Raw genomic sequence first — 26,703 nt, 5'->3', positions numbered from 1 at the left:
GCCGAGCGAGGATGAAGGAGGGGAGGATTCCATTGGCCGGCTCGCGGCGAGAGGCGGGCGCGCGGCGCCGACCGGCTGCGGCGAGGCGGCCTAGGCTAGAGGGCCACGCTCGGCCGCGCCGGGGCCTGGATTTGTCCCTCCCCCCCACCCCGGCCGGGTGAGGGCGAGCAACCCGCGGAAGGATGGTGTTGGGGGGCTTCCCGGTGAGCTACCTGCTGCTCTGCGGCCAAGCGGCGCTGCTGCTGGGAAACCTGCTGCTGCTGCACTGCGTGTCGCGGAGCTTGTCGTACAACACCACGGCCGAGCCCGAGGCCGGGGCCACCGGGGCCACCGGGGCCACCGGGGCCACCGGAGCTGCGGGCACGGCCCGCCTCGAGGGCCCCGAGGCGCAGACGCTGGCCTACACCGATCCCCGCTCCCCGGTCATCCTGTGCGCCTTTCTGTAAGCGGCCCAGGCTCCGGGAAGCGGGGGAGCGAGCGAGGGCTGGAGAAGGACGTGCGGGGCCGGGGCCCGCCGGGACGGCCAGGGGTGCCCTCCCCGGCCCCGGGCTTCCTAGGAGGAGGGGGAGGAGGAGAGACTGGCCCTGCGTGTGTGGAAGGTCCAATAACGCACGTTCCCCTCTGGTGGACCATGCGCCAGCCCCGTGCCAGGCGCCCAGCCCCGTGCCAGGCTAAGATCCCAAAGGGGGGCGGCGAGGTGGCGCAGGAGATAGAGCACCGGCCCTGGAGTCAGGAGGACCTGAGTTCAAATCCGACCTCAGACACTTAATAATGACCCAGCTGTGTGGCCCTGGGCCAGCCACTTAACCCCATTGCCCTGCAAAAAAAAAAAAAAATAAAAAAAAATAAGTAGTGGCTGTGATTCCCCACTACTTGAATTATTAAAGATCCCAAAGGAAACATAAAGTAGAATTCTCTACTTTTTTTAAAAACTAAAACTTCTAGTAATCTCTTCCTTTGTCCATTTGCATTCGACCCCATCTTCTCCCCCACCCAGGGAAATTTCATATCTACTGAAATATGTTCTGATGGTAAACTCAGAAATCCATAGCTTTGGGAAGATAATGTTGATACTAAAACTTTAATGACTTCAGGCTAGCATCTATGTGGAGACTCTAAAGGAGGCAATTTAATAGGTACCTATTAGGTTTCAAAAAAATCAATTGTGCAAACAAATTTAGGAAGGCAAATATGTGATTATAGCGCAACTAATATCTGAAGGTCCGCCAGGTTTTTGAGAACTGTTCACCCCAGAGTATGGCAGCCACAAGTTGATTTTGTCTATAGTTGTAATAAAAGAAACAAAATAATCTTAATCAGAAGACATCTTGAGTATCTGTTTCTAGATTCTATTTATAATAATAAATAGCATTTATATAAAAGGTTTGCTAAGCATTTTACAAACATCATTTCATTAATCCTTATATAAGAACTCTGGGATATTGAGTCAAATAAGAGATTAAATGAAGTTGAGAGTCAAACAGCTAGTGTCTGAAGACAAATTTGAACTAAGGTCTTCCTGACTCCCAAGTCCAATGCACTGCCTAGAGAAAAGGAACTTACCTAGAAGAAAGCCATCTGCACTAGTAGAGGCTTCAAAACATTATGAAGCTTGGTTGAAGGACCTAAGGATGTATGGCATATAAAGAGTAACTTGCAGATAGGATTGCCGTCTTTAAACATTTGAAAAGTTTTCATGTCAAAGAGCACATTTGTCTGCTCAAGCAGAAATTGAACTATAAATTGTAAGTTATTACTTAAAGTAATAATTATTTAGAATTTAAGAATTTAATCAATTGATAGTTATAATTAGAGCTAAGTCCAAAACTAGACTTAGTGGCTTCTACATCACTAGGTTCCTTGTCATTGAGGTGCTTTAAGCAGAGGTTGAGTGATCACTTATTATTCCAACTTACTGAGGTTGTTGAAGATGGTATTAGATGACTTGCTAGGTGGCACAGGGGATAAAGCACCAGCCCTGGAGTCAGGAGTATCTGGGTTCAAATCGGATCTCAGACACTTAATAATTACCTAGCTGTGTGGCCTTGGGCAAACCACTTAACCCCACTTGCCTTGCAAAAACCTTTAAAAAAAAAAGACATGAGTACAAATCTGATTTATAACAATTACTATCAGTTTGACCTTATTTAAGTTATATAAACCTTTGACCAATTTCTTTATCTTTAAAATGAAAACTCCTTTCCAACTCTGGATCTATGATGCAGTCAGTATACTTTGAGCTTCCTTTCAATTTTAGGATTTCATAGGTCAATTTGTTACAGAGCTTTTTTAATGACTGGTAGTAAAATCCCAAAAAGCTGTCCTGAAAGCTCATTATAATTAATACTGAGACTGCTACTTTGTCCATTACACTCAGATAATAATAGAACATTTCAAAAGGAGCATATTTGACCAATCTAGCTGACAAAGGTTTGTGAGGGGAAGAAAATGGAGAAATTTGTATTATCTGTTTGGGATGAAGGAATATGCAAAATAAACAGCTATATACAAAGGTCTATTAACAATGTTCATTCTACTGGTGGTTTGCAGGCCTGATGAATTTATAAAATGTGATGACCCTGTGGATCATGTTGGAAATTCCACTGCCTTCTTGGAACTAGGTTATGGGTGTGTCAAGGTGAGTTTTTAATAAACTGTTCCACATAGAATATTCTAAGTATTCTCACAAATGGTTGACATTTATATAAAAGATTTGATAAGCATTTTACAAACATCATTTCCTTGGTCTTTATGTGAACCCTGGAAAATTGAGTCAAATAAGAGAGTAAATGAAGTTAAGGGTCAAATATCTAGTAAGTGTCTGAGGACAAATTTAAACCAAGGTCTTCCTGATTCCTAAGTCTTATGTGCTGCCTAGAAAAATTATGGTAAATACCATTCAAAACTTTTATTTTTAAAAGAAAAAATGCAATTTAAATTTCCATTACAACAGACATCAATGGAATATCCAAATTATTTTTATTGTAATAGAAATTTCCATAAAATAAATATTACTGTATAATATAATTCCAAGTCCAAGGGCTTTAGGTAAAATAAAGCAAGACATTTAACCTCCCTTAAAAGGCATTCAGTATCTTAGCAAAAGCTGTCTGAACATCAAAACCAATCTCCCTTTGACTTGACCTTGCCTTTGGCATCTTAAAATCAATAGAAGGCTTTTGATTTTTCCTCTTATTTTCCAAATTCCACCATCGCCCATTATTCAGAACATGTCTTTTGTGAAAACCCAAAGAAGGGCTGTTTTACTCTCCAGGAGAGACAAACTAGGTAGTAAAAGAAAAGCCATTCACCATTGTGATAACTCTGAAAAACACTTGTGACCTTTAGACTTGGGCTGAATAATCTAACCAGTTTTTCCCCCTCAAGTACTGTTTTTTAAATTTGTATTATTATTAACTCTTGAGTGATTAGGCATTTATTTCTCAAAACTCAAATGAATCCCTATTTTTGAGAGCCAGCAATGCAGACCAAAGTCCACCCTTGCCAGTCCATCCTGAGTTACTTTTTTCTTTTTTTAGGTTTTTGCAAGACAATGGGTTAAGTGGCTTGCCCAAGGCCACACAGCTAGGCAGTTATTAAGTGTCTGAGGTCAGATTTGAACCCAGGTACTCCTGACTGCAGTGCCAGTGCTCTATCCACTGTGCCACCTAGCCCCCCCCACTGTGCCACCTAGCCGCCCTCATCCTGAGTTACTCTTTCCAGGTCCTCCCATAAATTCCCTGTAGGAGAGGCCACCCAATATGCTGGAAGGCTTCCAGTCTTTCTCCTAACAATGAAAAGGTAGCAGTGGAGCACTTCTCTCCATCTGTCATCCTTCTTCCTTTTCCTTTTCTTATTATTATTTACTCCTCAGTGTCTTTTACTCTTCTTCAGAATTCTTCATTACTTATAATTTATAGTTTGCTCACACTCACCATACACTTCTCAAGTGACATCTATGTTATACTTTTTTTTTTTTAAGAAAGAAAAATATACTTCAATTTGTACTCAGAGTTCATTAGTTATCTCCCTGGAGGTAGATAGCATTTTTCATCATGAGTCCTTCAGATTTGTCTTGAATCACTGTTGATCAGAGTAGCTAAGTCTTTCACAGTAGATCATCATTGCAATATTACAGTTACTGTGTTCAATAATCTCTCATTCTGCTTGTTTCACTTTCCTCTTAGTTCATATAAGTATTCTCAGGTTTTTCTGAAAACATCTCCCTTGTCATTTCTTAAAGTATCATAATATTCCATCACTAGCATATATCATATCCCTCAGTTGCTGGCTAGCCCCTCAGTTTCCAATTCTTTGACACCAAAGAAAGAACTGCTATAAATACTTTTGCATAAAATTTATGCTATAAAACTGTAAATAACCCTTGATCCAGCAATACTACTACTAGGTCTGTATCCCAAAGAGATCCAAAGAAAAGGAAAAGAACTGATATGTGTGTGTTTTTATGTATGTAGTATGTATGTGTATGTGTGTATATATATATACACACACACATATATGCTTCATATCAGTTCCAAATTGTTTTCCATAATGCTTAGACTACCTTACAACTCTACCAATCTTTCATTAGGGTACCTATTTTTCCATCTCTCCCCCAGAATTTGTCATTTCTGATAGGTATAAGGTGGTACCTCAGAGCTGTTTTCATTTGCATTTCTCTAGTCAGTAGTAATTTAGAACAATTTTATATGGATAGGTTTGTTTTCCTCTTCAGAAAACTACCTGTTCATGTTCGTTGACCATTTATCAATTAAGTAATGGCTCTTATTTTTATAGTGTGGCTCAATTTCCTATATATTTGAGAAATAAGAACTTTCTTAGAAAAACTTGCTATAAATCTTTTTACATTACTTCACTATCTATGGTAACTGTTAGTAAAATGAAGATAACTAATTCTCTCTTTTAATTAGACCTAAATTTTGCTTTGTCTGAGCTGATGATTGCTACTCCTGCCTTTTTTACTTCAGCTGAAGTGTAATAGATTCTGTTCCAACCTCTTATTTTTAAACTGTAGGCATGTCTTTCTCTTTCAAGTGTTTCTTTTAAATAACATTGTTGGATTCTGATTTCTAATAAATTCTGCTCTCTGCTTACATTTTATGGGTGAGCTCATCCCATTCACATTTACAGTTATGATTACTATGTATTTCCCTCTATCTGATTTTTATCCTTTTTATCTTTCTCTCTCTTTTTATCCTGTCCTCTGTGTTACTTATTTTTAATTCTTCAAAGTCAGTTGTATTTATTCCATTTCTCACTACCAAATAACATTATTAGACTTTTGTATTTAAAAACAGGCCTTACCTTTTAGGGAATCCTTGCAGTTTTCCAAAATATTCCCACTGTCTCTTCTCCTCTTATCTGGGCCCAACTCATTGTCCACCTAGTCTGTCTATTCTAGGAAAGACATAAGTTCATAAACTTAGTACTGATCAAATTTAGTACCCCCATTTTACAAATGAAGAAACTGAGATCCAAAAAAGTTAAGTGAGTTTCTCAATAGATACAGTTAATAAATGTTCTCTCTCTCTCTGAGATTATCCACCTAATTACATGTTGAAAATATGGGCAATTGTCTTTCCTATATGAATAGATGAGCCAGACTATTTTGAATGATTACAGATTTAATCCAGGTGATTCAGCAGTATTCTTGGGCTTGTTTCAGTTAGTAGAGTGTAAATGACAAAGAGAAACATCAGAAGGACCTTGACATGCACAGGAAATTCCTCTTAGACCTGGGCTATTTGTTGGATCTTCTTTATCACAGTGGCAAATACTTAGGAAAAGATATGTCTTTTTGGTGTCTTGTCTGATCTTTTATTACCAGAGGATTGTTGAATGGAATTGTTTCTGTTGTAAGATCTTTTACAGAGTCTAGAATGAGTTTGATAGGTGGAAAGGAGGCATGTTGTATAAAATAGTTCTGTTCTGCCAATGTAAATGTGTTGGGGATTTTTTTGTAATCAAAATTAGTACAATGGGATCTTAGTTTTCTATATTATTCAGTTTCATAGTGAAATAAAGATTTGGTCACTTGATAATAATTTTATCCTGATTCATATATAGATAACTCCCATAATGATTTTGTATAAATAAAAAAGTGGGGATATAGGTAAGTAGTTTTTGATATTCTTTCTCTCTGTCATCTTTATTGAGCTCAGTAAGAACCGAATTTGGTTTTTGGTTTTATTTTTTCCTCATACCTTTGATAACTTCAACCTTCTGATACCTTTTATTTAGACTCTTAATTGCCCGCACAATTGTGTTGTTTCCAGTATGGACTGCCTCTTTTTATGTATGGTCCAGTTCATCTGCTTTTCCCATATGTGCTCTTTAGTAAATTCCTACCTCTTCTTTAAGCATATTCTGTATTGTTACATTAGGGTCCAAGCGTGATGATTCCCTTGCTCTCAGTGGAGAAAATGACTTGTTATAATTTTTAGAGATTTTTTTTTGTTTTTCTCATATTTATAGATCTCTTTCCATTTTTATCTTGGAATGCCCATGAAATAATTTGACTTAGAGATCTTGCCAAGTTCCTTTAAACTGATTTTACCCTCCACTGCTTCCTTCATTTGGAAATAATGCTGTTCATAATCATCTATCATTTTTCTTCATTAGATTTTACAATGAGTTTTCATTCCAACATTGTTTTACCTTTGGTAGCTGTTTCTCTCTTTGGTAAATAAATCAGATGTTTCCTGACTAAGGCTTTTTTTGTGCAGAGCGAGGGAATCTTTTGAACTACTTGTGCCAATTAATTTGCAATATTTCAGTTTCTGTAGAGAGTTATTGTAGTTCATGTCAATGGCATTTCTGCTGTCTTTTTATTTTTAGCTATGTGTTTAATTGTCCCAATTGTACATCTTATTTTTTTCTTATTCTTATTTTTTGCTAATTGTGATCTTAATCTTCACAAGTTAATGATCTCTGTGTTTACAAAGAACAGACTCAGAAATAACTCCCATATCAATAACAATTTTTTCCAGTATATTAAAATAAACTCTTATTTTGTCCTATATGTTATTTAGTGCTTGCCTTTATCCTTCTTGTTCAGTCATTTTAGTCATGTTTAACTCTTTATGACCCCAATTGGGGGTTTTTCTTGGCAAAGATACTGGAATGGTTCTACATTTCCTTCTCTAGCTCATTTTAAAAATGAGGAAACAGAGGCAGTTAAGTGAGTTGTCTAAGGTCAAGAGGATGTCTTTCTTATTTGATACCCACTGCTCTATTCACTTCACCACCACATCCAGTGTCTACTAATTGTTTTCTTGAAGAAATTGTTCCTGATCCTATGCAGTTAGGTTTCGGTGTAAATCTACTGATTTTTGACTTTTCTAATTCTTTATTCTTCAGTCATGCTTTCCCATATTTTAAGTAGCTAGGTATCACAATGGTTAATATTTCTGGGGTCAGGAAATGTGGGTTCAAATATGACTTAAGACAGTTATTAGCTATGTGACCTAGGGCAAAATACTTAAAGCTATTTTTCTTAACTGTAAAATGTGGATAAAAATAACATTTGCCCTCCCAGAACTATTGTGAGAATCAAATCAGAGAGTCATTGAAAAATACAAAGCACAGTGGCTGGTGCATAGTACAGGCTATAGGAGTGTTAACTTCTGTCATTTGCCCCATCTTTACTTTTTCCCCCATATCATATGATTAAGCTTCTGTCTCTCTGTTGGTCAGTGTACAAGAAACTCACATTTAGATTATCAACAGTCAGAATTTATTGAAGATCTAAAAAAAAAAGTGTGATTCTTAGTGCTCTCCATGCCTTTTCTCACAACTCTTTCCATGATATCTGCAGAAATGGAAAGGGTCTTCACAGGTCTAAGGAACAATGTTTTGTTTGATTCTTTAGTTGCCATGGTTCAAAATATTCCCCAACCTTCTGGTAATGTTCCTTTCCATAGTTAGCTAGGTTGATCCTTGTAAGACAGAACTGTTCTGTTCCCAAGCCTTACTGGAAGCTTTTCAAACATGTTAGAACCTACGAGAGCATTTGTCCTTCTGTATAGCTTGGAAAAACCAAGATTACTTCCTCACTATAATAAGCCATTAAAGTAAAACTTTGTGAAGGTTATTTTTCATCACAGAAAATTACCATTCTATAAAGATAGATTTTTTTCATAGTAAATCACATGTGAGAAGAAGCTTTTTAAGTCATTCAGTCTTTCACAAGAACCTACCAAATGTTAGCTGTACAATGAGATCAACCTCCCAAGTTCTGGAATTACTTTATTTCCATGAATTTTTGATCTAATTATAAAGGAATTTAACTTTTGAGTTATATCAACTTGGATGTTGAATTCTCAAAGGGACCTGAAAAAGGAGCATTTAAATAGATAGAATGAGAAAAGAAAAAGCAGGATTAGGAAGACCCAGAAAAGAGAGAGTATCCAAGAGAAAGAGGAGGAGAACAACAGTGACCAATTCTGCAGAGAATTCAGGAAGCATAAGGACTGAGAAGAGATTATTAAGTCTTGCAATTAATTCATAATCATATTGTTCTTGTTTATATTCCTTTGAAATACTAGTAAATAATTTGTACTCTCTCTCTTAAAGTGAACCATGTATTAATTTGTGTACATGTTGAACCCTTCTGATAAACTCTTAAATCCTGGAGAGAAGGAACTCTTGGTTTCTTTTCTTTGTATCCATATTACCTAGCATATTGCCACCTATATGTTAGGTGTTTTTATAAATATTTCTTGAATACTCCTAGAACTTGTCAAAAATTGACACTTCAACTGACATCAGATTTATGTGCTTAAAGACAGTGCATTGGATCAGATGATCCTTGGAGATCCATGCTTCTCTGTTATTCCAAGATTTTTATCATAGAAAATATGGATATCTCAGATTGTCTTAAAATTTCAAATTTGGAAATAATTCTTAGTCATTCATTTTTCTATAAAATCTAATATTAATTGTCTTTACCATTATGTTAAATAAACAGCATTTATTCTTAGAAATTCTTATACTTTCTGTGTATTACTGAAGAAGTTAACACTTAATTCCCTGAGCAACTCTGGGAAGCAAAAGGATTGAAAACAATAAAAAAAAAAAAAACAGGATGCTTAAGATAGATCTATGAGAATAATTACTGTTTTAAAGTGTGATAAATTATTTTTTTATTTCATAGTTTGGTGGCCAAGCCTACAATGATGTGGAACATACTTCAGTACAGTGCCAGGCCCTATATGGAATTGAATGTGCCGGTCCTAGAAACTTCTTACGAGACAATAAACCATGTATAAAGTGAGTGTTACCTTGAAAGATGATTGGTTTGGAGTACTGCTCTTTTGCCCTGTTTTTAGTTTGTTGTTGCTTAACCCGACTCCCCATTAATTGGAGTTTTGAAGGTTAAATGTAGCTATTTTGGTCACAACTCAACCTTGAGCAGTATGATAGAGTGAGGAAAGATCTCTGGGAATTGGAAAGGCATAGGCTTTAGTTCAGCTCTGCCACTAACTGGATAAGGAGAAAGAGAACAGGATTTGAAGTAAGAAAATTTGGGTACTCTGGTACCTTGAGCAAAGTCACTTTGCTTTCTGAGCTTCAGTTTCCTTCCTCATTTATAAAATGAGAGGGCTGATTTCCTAAGTCCTTTCCAACTCTGAATTTATGAACTATGCAGCTAGAATTCTTCCTCTTTGAACCTAAGTTTCTTCTTTTATAAAATAGGTGACTTCTAAGCTCCTTACAGCTGTTTTAGTTTCAAGGCATAAATCCTGCCCGGACAGTCCCTATAGTAAAAACCTAATAAGGAAATAGGCTTCTCCCTTCTGAGCTCATTTTATTTATAGTTAAACAGAAAACATGTTCTTAGGGTCTTAGAATGTAAACTCACCCAGCAAGCTAAAGCAAGGTGGTGAATAAATTTATTTATGACTTAACCTTTAGAGCAATTAATTAAAGTAGACAGTATTGGCATTGCATTGTAATATAGAAAGAAGAGCCTGTATTCAAACTGTTATTTTTGTTATTATCACAAGAAAAACATGAAAAAATTATAATATAATTCAGAAACCTTGGAGGAATTAGCCTTTTTAAAACAAATACAGCCAAAAAGAACTCTGAATTACAGAAAGCTCTTCGTCCCATAATTATCTATGCATTTCAATTTAACAAACTAGTAACCATTTGAACCAATAGTTTCATAATACTGTAGTGGGTGGAGTTTATCTTGGAATTTATAGATAATTTCTCTGGCCTCCACCAGAGGGAACCAAAGTTAATTATTTTATTGTAGCATAACGTTAGCTTTTCATCATTTCATTTATGCTGCTAGAATGTTAACTTTCATCTAGTAAAGAACCTTTTAATTTTTTTCTAGGTACACCGGACATTACTTCATAACCACTTTGCTCTACTCCTTCTTCTTGGGATGTTTTGGAGTTGATCGTTTCTGTCTAGGACATACGGGTACAGCAGTAGGGAAATTGCTGACCCTTGGTGGACTTGGGATCTGGTGGTTTGTTGATCTCATTTTGCTTATTACTGGAAGACTGATGCCTAGTGATGGCAGCAACTGGTGTACTGTTTACTGAAGAGAACTAGACTTGTTGAGAGTTGGTGTGAAATGGAACTGTGAATGACCCTTCTCGTCTGACCTTATCTCTACAGACTGCCATTTCTTCTACCATCTCAGACTGAGTTGTTGTTTTACCCTTTTTAGAAGAGAATCTGCTGGGGCAGTGCTGTTGGACTTTAGGTTTGGAAGCCAGGTCTTAAGTTGCAGTCTGGAAATGGTAAACAATGCTCTGAAAAATCAACTTTTTAGCTACAAAAAAAAGAAGGTATAGGTATATTTGTTCAGATGTAAGCAGCAAGAGGATTTCCATACCTTTTTGCATGCCTTCCCTCTACAATACTATGCCTTTGGTCTTTTGGAACTTGTATTGAAATATCATGAACAAAATGAGCATTTTAGAATGTACCTGGCCTATCATGCTTTGTGCACCAGAAGATAACCTGAGATGAAACCAACCATTGAAAATCTGTCTTCCGCAAAAGGTGGAAATCAAATTAGCTTTGAATGAATACTGAAACTGACTTAATTTTATGTTCCATAAAACATTTGGCCAATTGGAGAAACTTTACAGGTATATTGTCATTTGAACAAGCAAAGTGAAGCCTCTAGTTCAGTTATATTGTAAGAACCAAGCTTTTGAAATGCTCAAACTGCTGTTCCCAGCCCTCAGAGGGATCACCATTATGCCCCAGGGGTCTTATCTACTGCGTCCAAATGACTTCATTAAAATTTTGTTTTTAAAGAGATGTCTGAGTGATGTATCTGAGATCATATGTTTCTCTTGGCAGAGATTTCCCCTCTTAAAATTCTGAATCTAAGAGTGACTAGAAGAAAACCTGCTTATATAAAGACTTTCATAAAAATAGCTGAAATGAAGATTCATGACTAGGAAAGTTATAGGTGGAGAGTCTTCTTGTGCTAGGAATGAAAAATGGGTTTCTGTGCAAGCATTTATTAAACCTTCACTGCTCAGGCAATGTGCTCAGCCATCAGAATCAAACTGTCACTTCCCTTAAGAGAATGACATTATATTTGGAATTCTAGGGAGGGAATGGAACCAAATACAGAAGTGTAGAATTTTAGCGTTTGAAAGGACCTTGGAAGTCACACAGGTAGTATGAGACAGTAGACAAAGTAGTGGACTTGGAGAAAGCCAATTGTGAGCATTTACACCTGACACTGGTGAAAACTTTGTGCTTGATTTCTTGTCTTGTTAGCTGTCTGAAGTTAAGAAAGGGATGGAGAAAAATGGTAATGCAGACTAAACTTAAAAGTAGAGAGAGCCAATTGTTAAACATTTATCTAGTATACCCCAGGAAGAAACTCTATAATTTTATGTTCTCTGGTTTAGAGTTTTGTTTGAGGGTTTTACTCCCTCTTGGATATGTATGATATCGATGTAAACAATAGTTTTTAAAAGTCTTCCAGTATCCTATAGTCACCGGTTGGGGTATTTGGTACAGTTTTCCCATTCACAAAATACAAGAGACAATTTTTCTCTTAAAAATGTGATTGTGTTTTGAATTACAATTGATTTTAAAGGTAAAAGCTTTTTATTTTTCTTGTATTGATGATAATAATTGCTAACATTTATATAGCCTTTTAAGGTTTATAAAACACTCAGCCTTGATTATATCATTTTTAAAAATTGTATTTAAGGCAATGGGTTAAGTGACTTGTCCAAGGTCACACAGCTAGGCAATTATTAAGTGTCTGAGGTCACATTTGAACTCAGGTCCTCCTGACTCCAGGGCTGATGCTTTATCCACTGTGCCACCTAGTTGCCTCTGATTATATTGTTTTTAACTTGCTAGCCACATTTGGAGACAATGGGCATGAGTTTGGACTTGGCTCTGCTGCTTCCTGTCTGTGTGACCTTAGGCAAGTCATTTTCTTCAGTGGATCTCAGTTTCCTCAACTGCAAAACGAGCACAATGAACTAATTCAAAGCCCTTTTCAAATCTAATTCTTCTGATCCTATGAAGTAAGCAACAAAATTTGATGATAACATCAAAGGTGATGATGAAAATTGTATTAGAGAGACCCCACCCCCCACCCCTGCAAAGAGATAGAGCTTGCCTGGTACATCTCTAACTTGCCACCATTTGCCCCCCTTTATTTCTGTTTTTCAGGGAGAAAAGGAATATATCTAACAATGGGTGCCCCTCCCTGCAATTCCATCTAGAGCCTTTTCTGATTTTACACAGCCACTCCACTTCAATGATTTCCAGGTTTTGGAAAAATGAAAAAAGGTTTTTCACAAAAGGATCAGGGGCCTCTGCTTTAGATTTCCTTTAGCTGCAAAAAAAAATAAAACTTCCCTGTCAAGTTAGGTTTAATTTCTTTATAAATTGTCAAAATAATCTCAGTTCAAATTGTGCTCCATTAACAGCAATGTGCACTTTTGGTGAACTCTACTACTAGTTGTGTGAAAATAAGAATTCTATAAAATGTGTTGCCTCAACACTGGGAGTCTTCAAGCAGAGACTGGATGACTAGTTGTTGGAGATAGTAGACAGGACATTCTCGGTCACTTATTAAATGACTTGCAAGGTCACTTCCAATCAGAAGATTTTTGTGATTTCTTAATTTCTCTGAACCAATTTCCTCATTTATAAAATGAATAAAACACTGCTTTGGTTCCAAGTTGCATCGATTGAAAGTATGTTCTTCACCTGAGGGTTCCCTTAACCACGAAATCACAGGTCCTTCTTATCACTTATCACTTCACAGATCCAGTCATGTTCTTATCACTTTTAACCTCACAAAGATTATGAGAGAAGCACTTTGTAAACCTTATAGCTCTATATGAATGTGAATTATTATTAAAAAAGAATAAATATTTACCTAAGTAGAACTCTAGATGGAATGATTACAAGCATTTATTTTTTAAGGAAGAAGACCCCAATCTTTGGACCTTCTTCAATATGGACCACGTAGTAAGAATTCAATTTTGCTAGATGAATTTGTCTATAAATGGGAGCTCTGTTTAATCAATAATTTCAGGGATGATTGTCAGGACCACATCCTCATTTCTCCGCCGAACCACTAAGGAAATGAAGTCACTCTCTTTCACAGCTTCAATGACATCTGTGATGGAAGTGACAGGTTGTCCATTTATGCTGGTAATCACATCATGGTTTCGAATCCCAGAGCTGGGGGGAAAAGATGAAAGTAGAGAACTAGAGAAAAAGGCTTTTGTCTTTACTAGAGAAGAACCACACATCCCTAAATCTAGAACATAACCTTACACAAGGAGCTTCTGCTAGAAAGTTTAGGGATAGTTCTGCCTTATTCAGCTTGGAGGATAGATAGTTTTGGGGAAAATTAATCTCCCGTTCTAGATACCTAGTAGCTTTCCAACATCCTACTCCTATAGGTAAGTAAACAAATGGCAAACAATCCCTGGATTTTCTCTCTTAATTACCTCAAGTTAATATTAGCACATAGAAATTTTATTGATCTATTGATCCCAATCAAAAACAAAAAGGAAAGGGGCAGCTAGGTAGCATAGTGGATAGAGTACTGGCCTTGGAGTCAGGAGGATCTAAGTTCAAATGTGGACTTAGACACTTAATTACCTAGCTGTGTGACCTTGGACAAGTCATTTAACCCCATTGCCTTGCAAATAAATAAAAGGAAAAGGCAGGAGAGATGTGGTTTCCCCGCCCCCAATATATCATGTTTCACACTGATAGAAAAGTCTGTCTCTTCAAAAAAAATTCCTAAAACTAGGAAACATAGTAAAGCTAAACTATATTCTGCGTTTCAAATCTAAAAATGTAAGTTCTGTCTTTATCCTTCTAAAGTGGAACTTTGATCAGCAGAGTTATGGATTGTAAACTTTTTAAAATTTTATTAGCTTCATTTGAGGGACTAGATAATCACCATATAGAATCTTATGTTCTTAATGTGAAGAGGTTCAAATATGAAAAAAACCCAGTAGAAATGTTACTAGAATTGTAGCTCTGCTAAGGTTCGTGTCTGAGATATAACTGTTTCAGGAGATACATGCCAGTAGATGATATCCTTAGTGGGAAATACTCATCATGAGAGATTAGAAGCAGAAGTTATGACATTATGAGGAATGGAGTTTGGAAGTAATGAAATATTTTAAAGAAATAAGTTGGAAGCAGCTAGGTGAATAGAGTACCAGCCCTGGAGTCAGGAGGACCTGAGTTCAAATGTGACCTCAGACACTTAATAATTACCTAGATGTGTGGCCTTGGGCAAGCCACTTAACCCCATTGCCTAGCAAAAAAACTAAAATAAAATAATTTTAGACAGGATGGAGAAATTTTAGAGAAGATGAGAGATTTAAGAATAAAAAAGCTGAAATCTGAACTTATAAAACTGGGTCAATTTGGGAGTGCTACCCATGGGGTTCTGTGTTCAGCAATGTAGGAGATTAGGGATAATTGTTCAGAAATCAGGCAGAAGATATCTTGCTTTCCTGTAGATGAGAGAAGTAGATGACCTCAAATGGGAAATTACAAGTAAAGGAGACCTGAAAACAATTATAAAAATCTATATCAAATCCAATTCACTTTTGTCAAGCCAAATTGAACAATAAGATGATGTACTTGTAACTTTCTTATTCTGTACATAGCTCATGCCCCAAAATTCTCTCTCCTTTTTAGTAGCATATGCAATTTAAAAAGTTAACAGAAAGTGTTAATGGAATTGTTGAACAAGACATAATAAGGAAGGATTGAGGGGCACAGAAGGGAAAATCCATAGAATCTTGAGTGCTGTATTTATAGGAGAAAATTAGCATCTCATGAGTGATGTAGCAGAAAGTTTCCAAAGCAGAGCAAACTAACCTAGGAAACATCCTTTTTGGGGGACCATTCATGGACTTATTTATTCATATTAGCCAAAAGAAACTTCCAACTGCAGTCTCTAAATATTGTCATCCAGATTTTGTAGGACTATCTTGCTCTTTAAAATATAGGATATAGAGGTTAAAAGGGACCTAAGAGATCATTAAGTGGTTTGTCTAGGGTCATACAACTAGTAATGTCTTGGGCAGCATTGGAACCCAAGTCTTTCTGACTCCCAAGTTCAAATACCCTATCCATTTTACTGTTCTACCTTCATATTAAAGACCTTTAGTAAGAGCCTACACAAAATTGCCTGGAAAATGAGAAGCCCCAAAAAAATGGGCTTGCTGCCTCTCTCCTCAGTTAAGACACTAATTAAAAAGGTCTGGTAATTTATCAAAACACTCTTGAATTTGTGATTCTCCTAACTTATTTCACAAAATCCTGTGCTAGAAGAAGCACATAATACAACACTAACAACACACACACACACACAAAAACTAGTATTCAAGTTGAAACCCTGCCTAAATACCTAAATTTATTACCATGTGACTTTTAAAAAGAAGACCTCATTTCATCTTTTACCTTGCCGCAGGAGTTCCTTGAATCACTTCATAGACAAAGACCCCAGAACTCACATCAGGGAAATCTGGATCCTGATTCTTCATTTCTTGGAGAAGGCTAAGAAACAAGAACAGATTTCCATGATGTTAAAATTAAAAGTGATAAATAAATGTTCTGGAACCTGTATGTGTTTCATTACAATTCATTTGGTCTCTAGGATATAGGGAAGTATTTTACTCAGCTTAATAGTCACAGTTTTCCACCATGCTTAAACTCTCCTCAAAGTTAATTTCATAAGATACATATATATATATACATATATATATATATACATATATGAAGCAATAAATTTGAATGACTGAAGGAGATGGACAGTCATAGAGCAAGGGATGATGACTAAAATAAGAGTGAGAGTATTCATAAAATTTTTAAAAAGCTGGAGGGGGAAGATGCTCCACATGAAATGGAGGGAGGGAATTATGAAAGGAGAAAGGGACAGAGATAAATTGCATGAGTGGAGGGAATGCCCTTCCCCCGCCCAGAGATCAAAGAACCATCAAATCAGAACTAGGTCTAACCATAATCTATCTCTATATGGAGCCCTAGAAGTAGCAGTAGAACTCCTGAAGTGGCTATTGCAGAACCCACTGCATGAGAACTCTGATAGAAGCAATGATAAACCAATGATAAACCTCAAAAGAATGAGAATAAAGTATGCTACTCTTCCAACAGGATGAATTTGACATGTATTTTCAACTGGGGCTAATCTGGAAATTTGTTTTACCAGAAGATGTTGTTGACATGTTGAGAAATTTGGAATTTTGATGTTTGTTTTGTTTTTTAATTTAATGATTGGCTGAGGGTAAGAATGGGGAGAGAATGGGAGGCACAGAGTCATTAAAAAATGCTTGTTACTTAAAAAAAAATCAACATAATTTCATGTCCCTTCAAACATCCACAGAAAGCCATAAGAGATGGAAATTACAAATGATACCACTGTAGAGTGGGCAACTACTTATTGCCATATTCACCAAGGAAAGCCAGAATAGTATTTGGGAATTAACTAGAGTTCAATTACTTTGCCTTTCTCTCCAGGTTTTCCATCACATTCATATTTCCATCGTGACTTACAACCACAGTATAAGTGCATAAACAAAGTCACACACTTACCGCATAGAAAGAGGCAGCATCCGGAGGCCTAAATATTTCTTCTGGGAAAGAACTTTTCCTGGAAATAAAGAGTCTAATGAGTTGATGACACCCAACAATCTCTTTCCTCTGGGACAGATCTCAAAAATACAGATGCTTCCATGTTCCAATTTGCTTTTTCCAATGTCATCTGTCAAACTTGTCACTCCCCAAGGAGTCATATTTCTGAAGGAAAGGGGTCAAAAGTTCCCATGCACAAATTTCATGCTTAGGGTATAGCTCATTCTATACACCCAGGTCATCTTTACAAGAGTGAACTGTATCTCTGAGCTACAGGAGTAGCTCACTAATAGTCCAAGTTTTGTTAGAGTACACATAAATTTTTGTGGAAAATGTTAAGAATTGAGAATGAGGATGGGAATAATCATCTTCCTTATTTTTTGGGGGGGGTTGAAAGGCAGATGGGGTTAAGTAGCTTGCCCAAGGCCACAGCTAGGTAATTATTAAGTGTCTGAGGCCAGATTTGAATTCAGGTACTCCTGACTCCAGGGCCAGTGCTCTAGCCACTGTGCCACCTAGCCGCCCCTTTCCTTACCTTTTAACTGGCGCTGATAAAATTCTTCCAAGAATTGACGAATTCGATCTGAGGGAATAGCAAAGGAAATTCCTGCCGTCACCTTCAGGGTGTTTATGCCAATGACTTCACCATCCTAGCAAGAGAGAAGGTAGACTTCAGTCAATGAATTATGAGCAAATTAACAATACTGAGTCAATGAAGTAAAGAGATAATTACTCAAAGGCTGGTGGAATTTTATATCCCTTAAAACAAATATAGTAAAGAAAAGATTCAATAAGGTTTCAGGTATTCTAGGATAATTAAAGCTATATACAGTAATAATGCTTATTATTAACTAAGTTGTATATTTAGGAGTTCTTATTTTTGTCCAGTAAAAAAAAACCACATATTGACTGTTTCTTCTGATCACCATTTTGAATGAAAGGAAGAAGAAAAAAGAGAAAAGGAAAGAAGGGGAGGAGAAAGAGAGAAAAATTTATATATATATATATATATATATATATATATATATATATATATATATATATATACTTGAAGGGAAACTTAAGGCTGGCAGCTTTCTTTCCAATGAAGTCAAAGTTTTGGGATTTTCTTTAAATTTCTTCTAGCTCAAAGAACAGGAACAAATATCTCTTCATGCATCTCTTCAAACATTGATGCCCAACCCTGGTATCATGGAATTTGAAAGTACCTCAAATATTAGGAAGTCATTTAGAGAAAAACCAGCTACTTACCAAGTTCAGCAGAGGCCCCCCTGAATTCCCATGCTGCAATAGAGAATTAAAGAAAGGCAGTCACATGTGCCAAAATATCCCACATAATCAATTACCATATAAATTATGCTAAAAAAATCAGAGCTTTAAAATCCTTAGTTGCTTTTGGCATTGGAGATAGTAGTTTATATATCATCAGAGGAACTCTTTACAACAGACACCAACCCAATTAAGTAATGCTAAATTCAGCACCTTTTAAATATTATTTTTATTTTAATAAAAAAATTAAATATTATTAAATTTAAATAGTACTTTTAAAATAATATTGAAAGGAATGGAACTCTACGAACACCAGTTGTTAGTCTTCAAAGATCTGTGATTGAATCAATGTTGTGCACTCTTCAAAACTAATTCTAACTCTTCTAAAATACAATCTTCATGAGTTACTGTGGCTGAAAAATTCATCACCCTTTGGCCAACTTAGTGAAGAACCCCTTCATACTTAGCTAGAATATTCCCAAAAATACCATCATATGACCTATGACTAGGTCTGAACTCAAATGAATCAACAAATATTTATTAAATTCCTACTTTGTGTTAGGTACTTTATTATGTACTATGGATGCAAAGATGAAAGCTAAACAATCCCTGACTTCAATGAGTTTATATTCTAATAGGCAGAACACTATGCACGTTCAAGGACACGCTATGAAGGGATGGCAGGTGAGGCAGAGCTGAGCCTCATCATTGATTTCGAAAGGTTGAGCCCATATGCCATGATTGCCCAAGATCATACAGCTAGTAAGTATCAAGTATCTGAATGCAAATTTCAACTCAGTTCTTCCTGAGTCCAGGCTGATGCTATTCACTTTCATCAGTGTTGGAAGCCCCCATTGAGGAATTTCCTCTACCAACAAATAAATAAATAAACAAACAAACAAACAAACAAACAAGCAAACAAACAAACAAATAAATAAATGAGCAAACAGACAAACAAACAAACAAACAAATAAATAAATGAGCAAACAAACAAACAAACAAACAAATAAATAAATAAATAAATAAGCATCTTCTCAGCAGTGAAGAGTATTAGAGAGATGCTTAGGCACTGAGAAATTAAGTGACTGACCTGCAGTCACTTAACTAATATGTGATAGGAATGGAACTTGAATTCAGATATCCCCAAATCTGAGTTCAGCTCTCTATCTACTGCAACAATCTTCAGGTAAATACTTTAAACCATTCCAGTTTGGTAAGACCTGCTTGAAATTGTGATCCCCTGGTAAAACTTTCAAGAACCCAAAGTCACTTACAATGCTGTGAAGGGAGACAGACCCATGTCTGTTTGGAGATTGAGACCTCAGGATTCATTACTGATGCTGAGGACCAGGTGAATTCAGGATATCCAGAAGTCACCCAAAGAGGGAGGGGGGGAAAGGTCTAAAACTTTTACATGATCAGAGAGAAGACCACCTGAGGCGACTTACATTGATGATGGCATCTGTCTGAATGTAGTCCATGTCAGAGTCCTTCAAGCCCAGTTCTTTGCCTCCTCGTTGAGTGGTGCTAACAATTCCTGCAGTCACTGTATTCTGAAGGGAAAAGGGGCTGCCTAGAGCCACTACAAACTCTCCTGCTTGCAAGTTTGACGATCTTCCCAAGAACAAAACAGGAAGGTCAGTCTGCATTGAGGACAAGGGTGAGGTGAGGAGGAAATGGAAACAATACAAACAAGAGATAAAATTGTTATTAGCTACTGATTATATATATATTTATCTTTAAGTGTCCTGACAGCACTGTAGCTTACATTCTAAAAATCTCTTATCCACTCCCATAAAGGCTATCAAAAAGTTCTATCCTAATTTCCAACATTCACTCTTTACAAAACATTACTGACTTTATCTGAGGATTTGTGGTTATTCTATTGCAGTAATTACAGTAATTAGTAAACGTTAAGTCAGTTACCTACAAAACCTAAAGTAAGCAACTGCTAACTGCTCCTGCCCTAGAATCAATGTTACATTGGCTATAAATAAAAAGGGAGATGACCCAGAGTATCCTGGAGTAATCTCAAGACTTCCTTAGAAGTGAGATACTCCAAAAAAAAATAAAATAAAAAAGAAGTGAGATACTCCAGTGTTCCCCAGTGTAATGAGGTAAACTCTGTTAGACAAGGAAGACTCTAAGTCATTCATCTTGGGAAAGAAGATGGATTCTTGAGTTTGACTTCTGATGAGGAGTTAGCTGAGAAACTATGGATTAATGAGGAAGATAACATGGAACAGCTACATGTAAGCAAGCTCTACATGGGATAGTTTGGAAGTCTAATGGGGAGACAATATGCAAACAACTATGTACAAACAAGATCTTTATAGGAGAAACAAGAGATGAAAGTAAAATTATAAATAAGATTTTAAAACTCCCAAGAAGCAGCAAGAACAAGGAAGGATAAGATCATTAGACTGGTAATGATAGACATATAAGTGGACTAGAAAGAAGAGAAAGGAGAACAGAAAGGCAAGAAAGAAGCTCAGCAGAAAGCATATTAAGAAAGAAACTTTGAAAAATTATTAGGGAAAAAATAAAGTGACACGTTTAGTTTTGCGGCTGTGTAGCCTTACCTTTGGCTCAATCTTGATGAGAGCCAGGTCAATTTTTTGGTCAATGTCTTTCACAGTTGCTTCATATTTGGCCCCACTCTGGAGTTCCACATTGATTCGCTGTCGATTAGTGAGGACATGAGCATTGGTAACAATGAGCCCATCCTCAGAAACTATGAACCCTGAGCCACTGGATGCATGAGTATACTCATTGCTTAAAGGTGACCTGAATCAGAAAATAATAGTATCAGAAGCAGAGCAAGTAAACTTGACTTTGCCCCCAGTATATCAACATATATGTAAATTAAGGGACGAGTAAGGTAGCCTGTGCTTCCTCCATGGACTGATCCCTCTCAATGTATCACCCCTTGCAGGCCTCCTTGGCTTGCCATGTGACAACCCTCTAGGTCATTCCACTGCTGAGATGATGGTCCTGCAGTCACCTTCAGATTGCATTCTTCCATTGATGCTCCCTACTGCCACCACCCTTCATGTGTTGGATCTTGCCCAGGATGAAAACCTTACTAACTATGGCCTTGACAAGCAAATAACAGTAAAGCTGTAAATTCAAAGATTGTGTGTTTTAATTCTTGTAATTTACCTGAATCCTGGGTTTAGTTTTCTTTCAGTAAAATAAGGATGATAAAATGATATCTTATAACTATTCATGTGCTATAGGAATCTTCCCTTTGAATGCATAGATTTATCAGAGATACATTAGTAAAAGTTTAACAGCCAATTCTTGTAGGAATGGAAATGTCTAAATCTGCATGATTAATATCCCTAGCAATTAGATCTACATCCAAAGGCAGAGGAATTCCTTAGTGGTAGAGTGGGTAGTAAGTTTCTTGTTTATGGAGGTTCAGGGATATTATAGAGAGGTTGGCAGAATTATACCTGGATTACATCTACTAGGATTCCACTGCTCTCCAACTTTATATCTCCTTTATGATTTTAAATACTTCCAGAGGGTTGTGGGGGAAGGGGAGTAGATAGGGACTATACCTGGCAAAAAAAAAAGGCTCCTAATTGAAGAAAATCCCTCTACAATGCATGTCAGTACCTTCTCTGCCTTAGAGGGCCAGCTCAGGCCCCAAAGGTAAGTGACTTGTCCAGGGTCAGGACTTAGATTGAGGTCTTCATGGCTTTGAGGCAGGCTCTCTCAACACCAACCCATGCTGCCTCTCCATTTTTACATTTATAATAAACATTATATATTTTTATAATAATCATTTATTAACCACCTAGTCTGTGGCCAGGCATTGTGGTAAGCACTTGGGGATACAAAGAAAGGTCAAATACAATTCCTTCTCTTAGAGTTCACAGTCTAATGAAGGGGGCAGCATGTAATAGCTATGCATAAACAAGCTATACATGGAGTCAGCACTGGCCCTAGAGTCAGGAGGACCTTAGTTCAAATCCAGCCTCAGACACTTAATAATTGCCTAGCTGTATGGCCTTGGGAAAATCACTTAACCCCATTGCCTTAAAGAAAAAAAATTAAAAAATAAACAATCTATACATGGGATAACTTGGAAAAAAATGAAGGCACTAGAAATGAAAAGAAAGATGGCACTAGAATTAAGAGGGATTCCTAGATGGTAGGATTTTAGCTGGGACTAGAACAGACATTTCCACACACACAATTCAAATTCTCTTCTGTGTAAAAAATAAACTTCCCCAGAGAATTTCCTCAACCTGTTGTTTGAGAGTTCATCAAATCAACCATCCATGACTTCCCAAAGCAAAGCATTGTCTCCTGGCCAACTTCAAATGCTAGTACTCTCTGACACCTGAATTCAAGTCTACTCCTCCTCATTAGAACTTGGTTCTAGAAAAGCTTTCTTCTGTACAACTAACAATCCCTATCCTTTTCTGTGTACCTGATATTTACAATCTAGAGATTTTACCTTAATTTATGTCTCTGGGATACTTAGGACACAGCTACCCCTCCCCCCACCTTACCCTATGCCATTACCTGCGGAACAGCTCCAGGTGTACCACAGATGGTGCGACCTTCTCCACCACTTCAGCAATGAAGTTATATTTGTCCCTGAGACTGCCTGGACTTCTGGACCCTGGGAATGAATGATCTTCTTGATAATGAATATGCCGGTGCCCATCACATCATAGCAACATCCAAACTACCCCTGACAGATGTCTCTCACAATATAAAATGTGTCTACTACTACTTTCCAAAGAGATCTTACATGCTTTGAATCAATGCTTAAGAACTTATTTACCCACATTACATAGGGAAAGTGTGACATAGTAGAAAAAAACAAAAACATTGGATTTGTCACCAATGGTTGTTGCTATTATTCACTCGTTTTCAGTCACATCCAATTCTTCATGACCCTATTTGGGGTTTCTTGGCAAAGATACTGGACCTGGGTTGAGATCCTAGCTTTTGCTACTTAATAACTTCTGTGACTCTGAGTAACTATATTCACCTCAGTCTCTAAGTTGCAAATATACTCTATACATATGACCATGTTGTAGAGTTCATTATAAAATGAACTCTCAACTTATAACCACATTCAGGAAATGTTTATTAAGTGCCTTTTATATTCTGATAGGCAAAGGAGGTATAAAGACAAAAATAAACCAATTCCCACTCTCAAGGGAAAAATGACATGTGTGTAGAATAATTATATAAATGACAAGTAATTGTAGTGGAGAGAGGTAGACTGGAGAGAGTATGAGGGGGTAAAGAGTGCTAAGGAAACTACAAAAGACCTCCATAGAAAGTATCATCCCTATATTTCAGAAAGGAAGCTTGGGATGCTGCAAAGCAGAAGTGAGGAAGAACAGAATTCCAGGAATAGGGATGGGTGGAGGGAAAGTCATAGGCTAAAAAGATAGAAGATTGGGATTAAAAAAATCAGTCTGGCAAATCTGGAGTCAGATTGGGAAAGGCTTTAAATTCTGGACAGAAGACTTTGTAGGTTCTTCTAGAATCATTTGGAACCCATTGGAGTTACTTGAGCAAGAGAGGGATAAAGTTAGACCTGAATTTTAGCAGTGTCTGAGGCTGAATTTGCACTCAGGTCCTCCTGATTCCAGAATGAATCTGAGATCCCAAACCTAAATAACTGAACATATGGTGGATATCCTCAGCAGAAAAAAAAATACCTGCAGAAAGCGTAAGGAAAGACAATAGCTCTGTTTTGAACATGCTGAATTTGACATCCAGGTGGAGTTGCCCAACAGATAGTCAATAATATAGTATTAGAGTTCAAAAGAAAGACAAAAGCTGAATATGTAAACTCTGAAGTGATAAGAAAACAAAAATTACCTTTGATCTTGCTAGTTGCTTTCCCCCAGTTCTGAGTCTTATTTTTTCATTTGTCTTCCCCATCTCCTCCCATTATGGAGTATAAAGTACTTCAAAAGTATGCAGGGAACCGTTATCTTATTATGTAACTTTACTCTCTCATACTTTATTTTTCTTCCTTAAGGATATGATTTCTGTCTCATCACATTCAATTTGGAACAGTGTATGCCATGGAAACAATGGAAAGACTAACAGAATGCCTTCTGTGGGGGGTGGGGGGAGGGAAGCAAGTCAAAAAGTCAAAATAAATAAAATCTTTCTTTTTAAAAAAGCATGGGGGCGGCTAGGTGGCTCAGTGGATAAAGCACCTGCCCTGGAGTCAGGAGTACCTGGGTTCAAAACCGGTCTCAGACACTTAATAATTACCTAGCTGTGTGGCCTTGGGCAAGCCACTTAACCCCATTTGCCTTGCAAAAACCTAAAAAAAACCAAGTATGCAGAGGGGTGGCTAGGTGGTGCAGTGGATAGAGCACCGGCCCATTTGCCTTACAAAAAAAAAGTACTAATTTATTTACCAACATAGAAACTGAGGATTAAGGGTAGTCATTTGCTGAAATCTCAAATCCAGAAATTAAATTAAAACTTAACTAGGACTAAAACGTAGTTCTGCTTGCCTTCAATTTCTTATGGCAGGACATTATTTTCATAAGATTAAAGAGAATGAAGAGAGGGAAAAGGAGGAAAGGAGAAAGAAGAGAAGGAAAAGAAGAGGATGAAGAGGAAAAAAAGAAAAAAGAAAATAGAAAGTAGGTAGGAAGGAAGGAAGGAGACCTAGAAAGAAGATCAAAATTATTTCGGAGAAAAAGAACAAGAGAGAAAAGAAGTCAATGAATTATAAAAGGCATATCCCTATGGGAAGCAGCCGGGAGCAAAGGAAAGAAGGGAGGGAAAGAGGTGAGATACAACGCGAAGAATTGGGTGGCGCAATGGAGAAAGGGTTGGAGTCAGGAAGACCGTGACTGCCAGTGTCAGACTCAGTTTCCTCATCCATAAAAATGGGTATAATTGCAGCACTTGCCTCACAGCTTGTGGTGAGGCTTAAATGAGATGCATATGGAAAGCTCTATCTAAATGCGGGTCATTAGAAGTAAGTGGCAGGTTCAAAGGAGAAAGTGGATGTGAGATACGCTGTATGGACAAGTGGAACGGAGAATGAGGACTAAGGAGGCACGGAGAGCGCTGCCTGCCTCCCGTGGCTAGGAAAGAGGGCAGGAGGGGCCCGACAGCAAGCTCCCTCCGCTGGTCGAGCTCACCTGGGCGGCCGCAGCCGCCCTTTTCCACCGGCACGACTGGAAGGCGGCCTCGGAGGCGGGCGGCTCGGTTCTCCGCTTGGAGCGCGCAGAGACTCTGGTAGGAGCGGCCGTCGTTGCCGCACACCGGAGCCTCGGAGGCCCGGCAGACGCAGGTGCCCAGCGGGCCCCTGGAGGCCCGGCCGACGCGGCACCGCAGCCCCGGGGCGCAGGGCCGGCGCCAAGGGCCCCCGCAGCTTTGCCCTTCGCCCGCAGCGCACTCCAGGCAGCAGTCGCAGCGATCAGGTTGCGGCGACGCCCCCCCGGGGCAGACTGGCAAGGGGGGACAGCGGGTTGGCTCGCAGGTAGGCGGGCAAGGCAGCGGGCCCCAGGCAGGTCTCACCTGGATGGAGGACATCGCTACCGTGGACAGCAGCCAGAGCAGTAGCGGGAGCGGCCGGGGAGCCCCGGCGCCCCGCACCACCGCCATCTCCCTCTCTTCTTACTTTTCCCTGAACTTTCTCAGTTTGCCCCGGCACCCGGTCCGGTGGAGGCCTTAGGGCAAGCAACATCCCCGCCTGGCCATGGTGCCGCCTCTGCCTAATTGTGCGGGGCAGTAGCCTTTAAGCTCTAGAGTCCCAGGAGGGCGGGACCGTTTGAAGCCTTCCAGCTGACCCTTTCTTCCCTCCTCCTCCTCCTCCTCCTCCAAACACACATTTGCTCCCACTGGTCACTCCCTTTCTTCCTCCTACCCAAGGAACAGGAGAGAGCTCCCGGTATATGTCTAAAAATCTTTCGATTTTTTCAGTTTTTATTTATTTATTCTTATTTTTGTAATTACCTAGCTGTGTGGCCTTGGGCAAGCCACTTAACCCCATTGCCTTGCAAAAACCCAAAAAGAAAGAAAGAAAGAAAAGAAAGAAAGAAAGAAAGAAAGAAAGAAAGAAAGATCTATCTATAAAATTCATAAAACTTAAGTGATCTAAAGTAAAAATAATCTGAGAGTTCCTATGGACCCACTCTCTCATTTTACAGATAACTGAGAATCATGGGAATAAGATGAAAGTGAAGTTAGAACATGGAGTATGTGAAGGGAAGTAATGTAAAATAAGACTGGCAAAGTAAGTTGGATCCATTGGGGAAG

The 26,703-nt window shown here is 38.1% G+C and overlaps 2 protein-coding genes across 2 annotated transcripts; one reads left to right on the top strand and one right to left on the bottom strand.

Moving 5' to 3' along the window:
• Nucleotides 1-74: 74 nt before the first annotated feature.
• On the top strand, nucleotides 75-13,436 carry TM2D2 (TM2 domain containing 2). Its single transcript, XM_074208941.1, has 4 exons — nucleotides 75-442; nucleotides 2,551-2,638; nucleotides 9,176-9,291; nucleotides 10,370-13,436. Exons 1-4 carry the CDS (start codon nucleotides 183-185, stop codon nucleotides 10,581-10,583), a joined length of 678 nt encoding a protein of 225 aa, XP_074065042.1. The 5' UTR covers nucleotides 75-182; the 3' UTR covers nucleotides 10,584-13,436.
• HTRA4 (HtrA serine peptidase 4) lies at nucleotides 12,652-26,199 on the bottom strand. Its single transcript, XM_074208929.1, has 9 exons — nucleotides 25,584-26,199; nucleotides 22,972-23,071; nucleotides 21,015-21,219; nucleotides 19,881-20,075; nucleotides 18,415-18,447; nucleotides 17,699-17,813; nucleotides 17,125-17,182; nucleotides 15,976-16,071; nucleotides 12,652-13,722 (listed from the first exon to the last, which is right to left on the bottom strand). The coding sequence occupies exons 1-9, from the start codon at nucleotides 26,047-26,049 to the stop codon at nucleotides 13,557-13,559; spliced, it is 1,434 nt and encodes a 477-aa protein (XP_074065030.1). The 5' UTR covers nucleotides 26,050-26,199; the 3' UTR covers nucleotides 12,652-13,556.
• Nucleotides 26,200-26,703: the final 504 nt, after the last annotated feature.

This window comes from Macrotis lagotis, chromosome 1, assembly GCF_037893015.1.
Source record: "Macrotis lagotis isolate mMagLag1 chromosome 1, bilby.v1.9.chrom.fasta, whole genome shotgun sequence".
Classification (NCBI taxonomy): domain Eukaryota; kingdom Metazoa; phylum Chordata; class Mammalia; order Peramelemorphia; family Peramelidae; genus Macrotis; species Macrotis lagotis.
The sequence above is the reverse complement of the archived record's forward strand: the minus strand, read 5'-3'. Positions and strand labels throughout refer to the sequence as shown.

Excerpts from the sequence above, each read along its gene's own strand:
- TM2D2 (XM_074208941.1), top strand. The coding sequence starts at position 183 with ATGGTGTTGGGGGGCTTCCCGGTGAGCTACCTGCTGCTCTGCGGCCAA. Across the intron at positions 2,639-9,175 it reads TAGGTTATGGGTGTGTCAAG|TTTGGTGGCCAAGCCTACAA; the intron begins GTGAGTTTTTAA and ends TTTATTTCATAG. Across the intron at positions 9,292-10,369 it reads GACAATAAACCATGTATAAA|GTACACCGGACATTACTTCA; the intron begins GTGAGTGTTACC and ends ATTTTTTTCTAG.
- HTRA4 (XM_074208929.1), bottom strand. The coding sequence starts at position 26,049 with ATGGCGGTGGTGCGGGGCGCCGGGGCTCCCCGGCCGCTCCCGCTACTG. Across the intron at positions 23,072-25,583 it reads GGGCGGCTGCGGCCGCCCAG|GGTCCAGAAGTCCAGGCAGT; the intron begins GTGAGCTCGACC and ends ATTCATTCCCAG. Across the intron at positions 20,076-21,014 it reads TCATCAAGATTGAGCCAAAG|ACTGACCTTCCTGTTTTGTT; the intron begins GTAAGGCTACAC and ends TCCTCAATGCAG.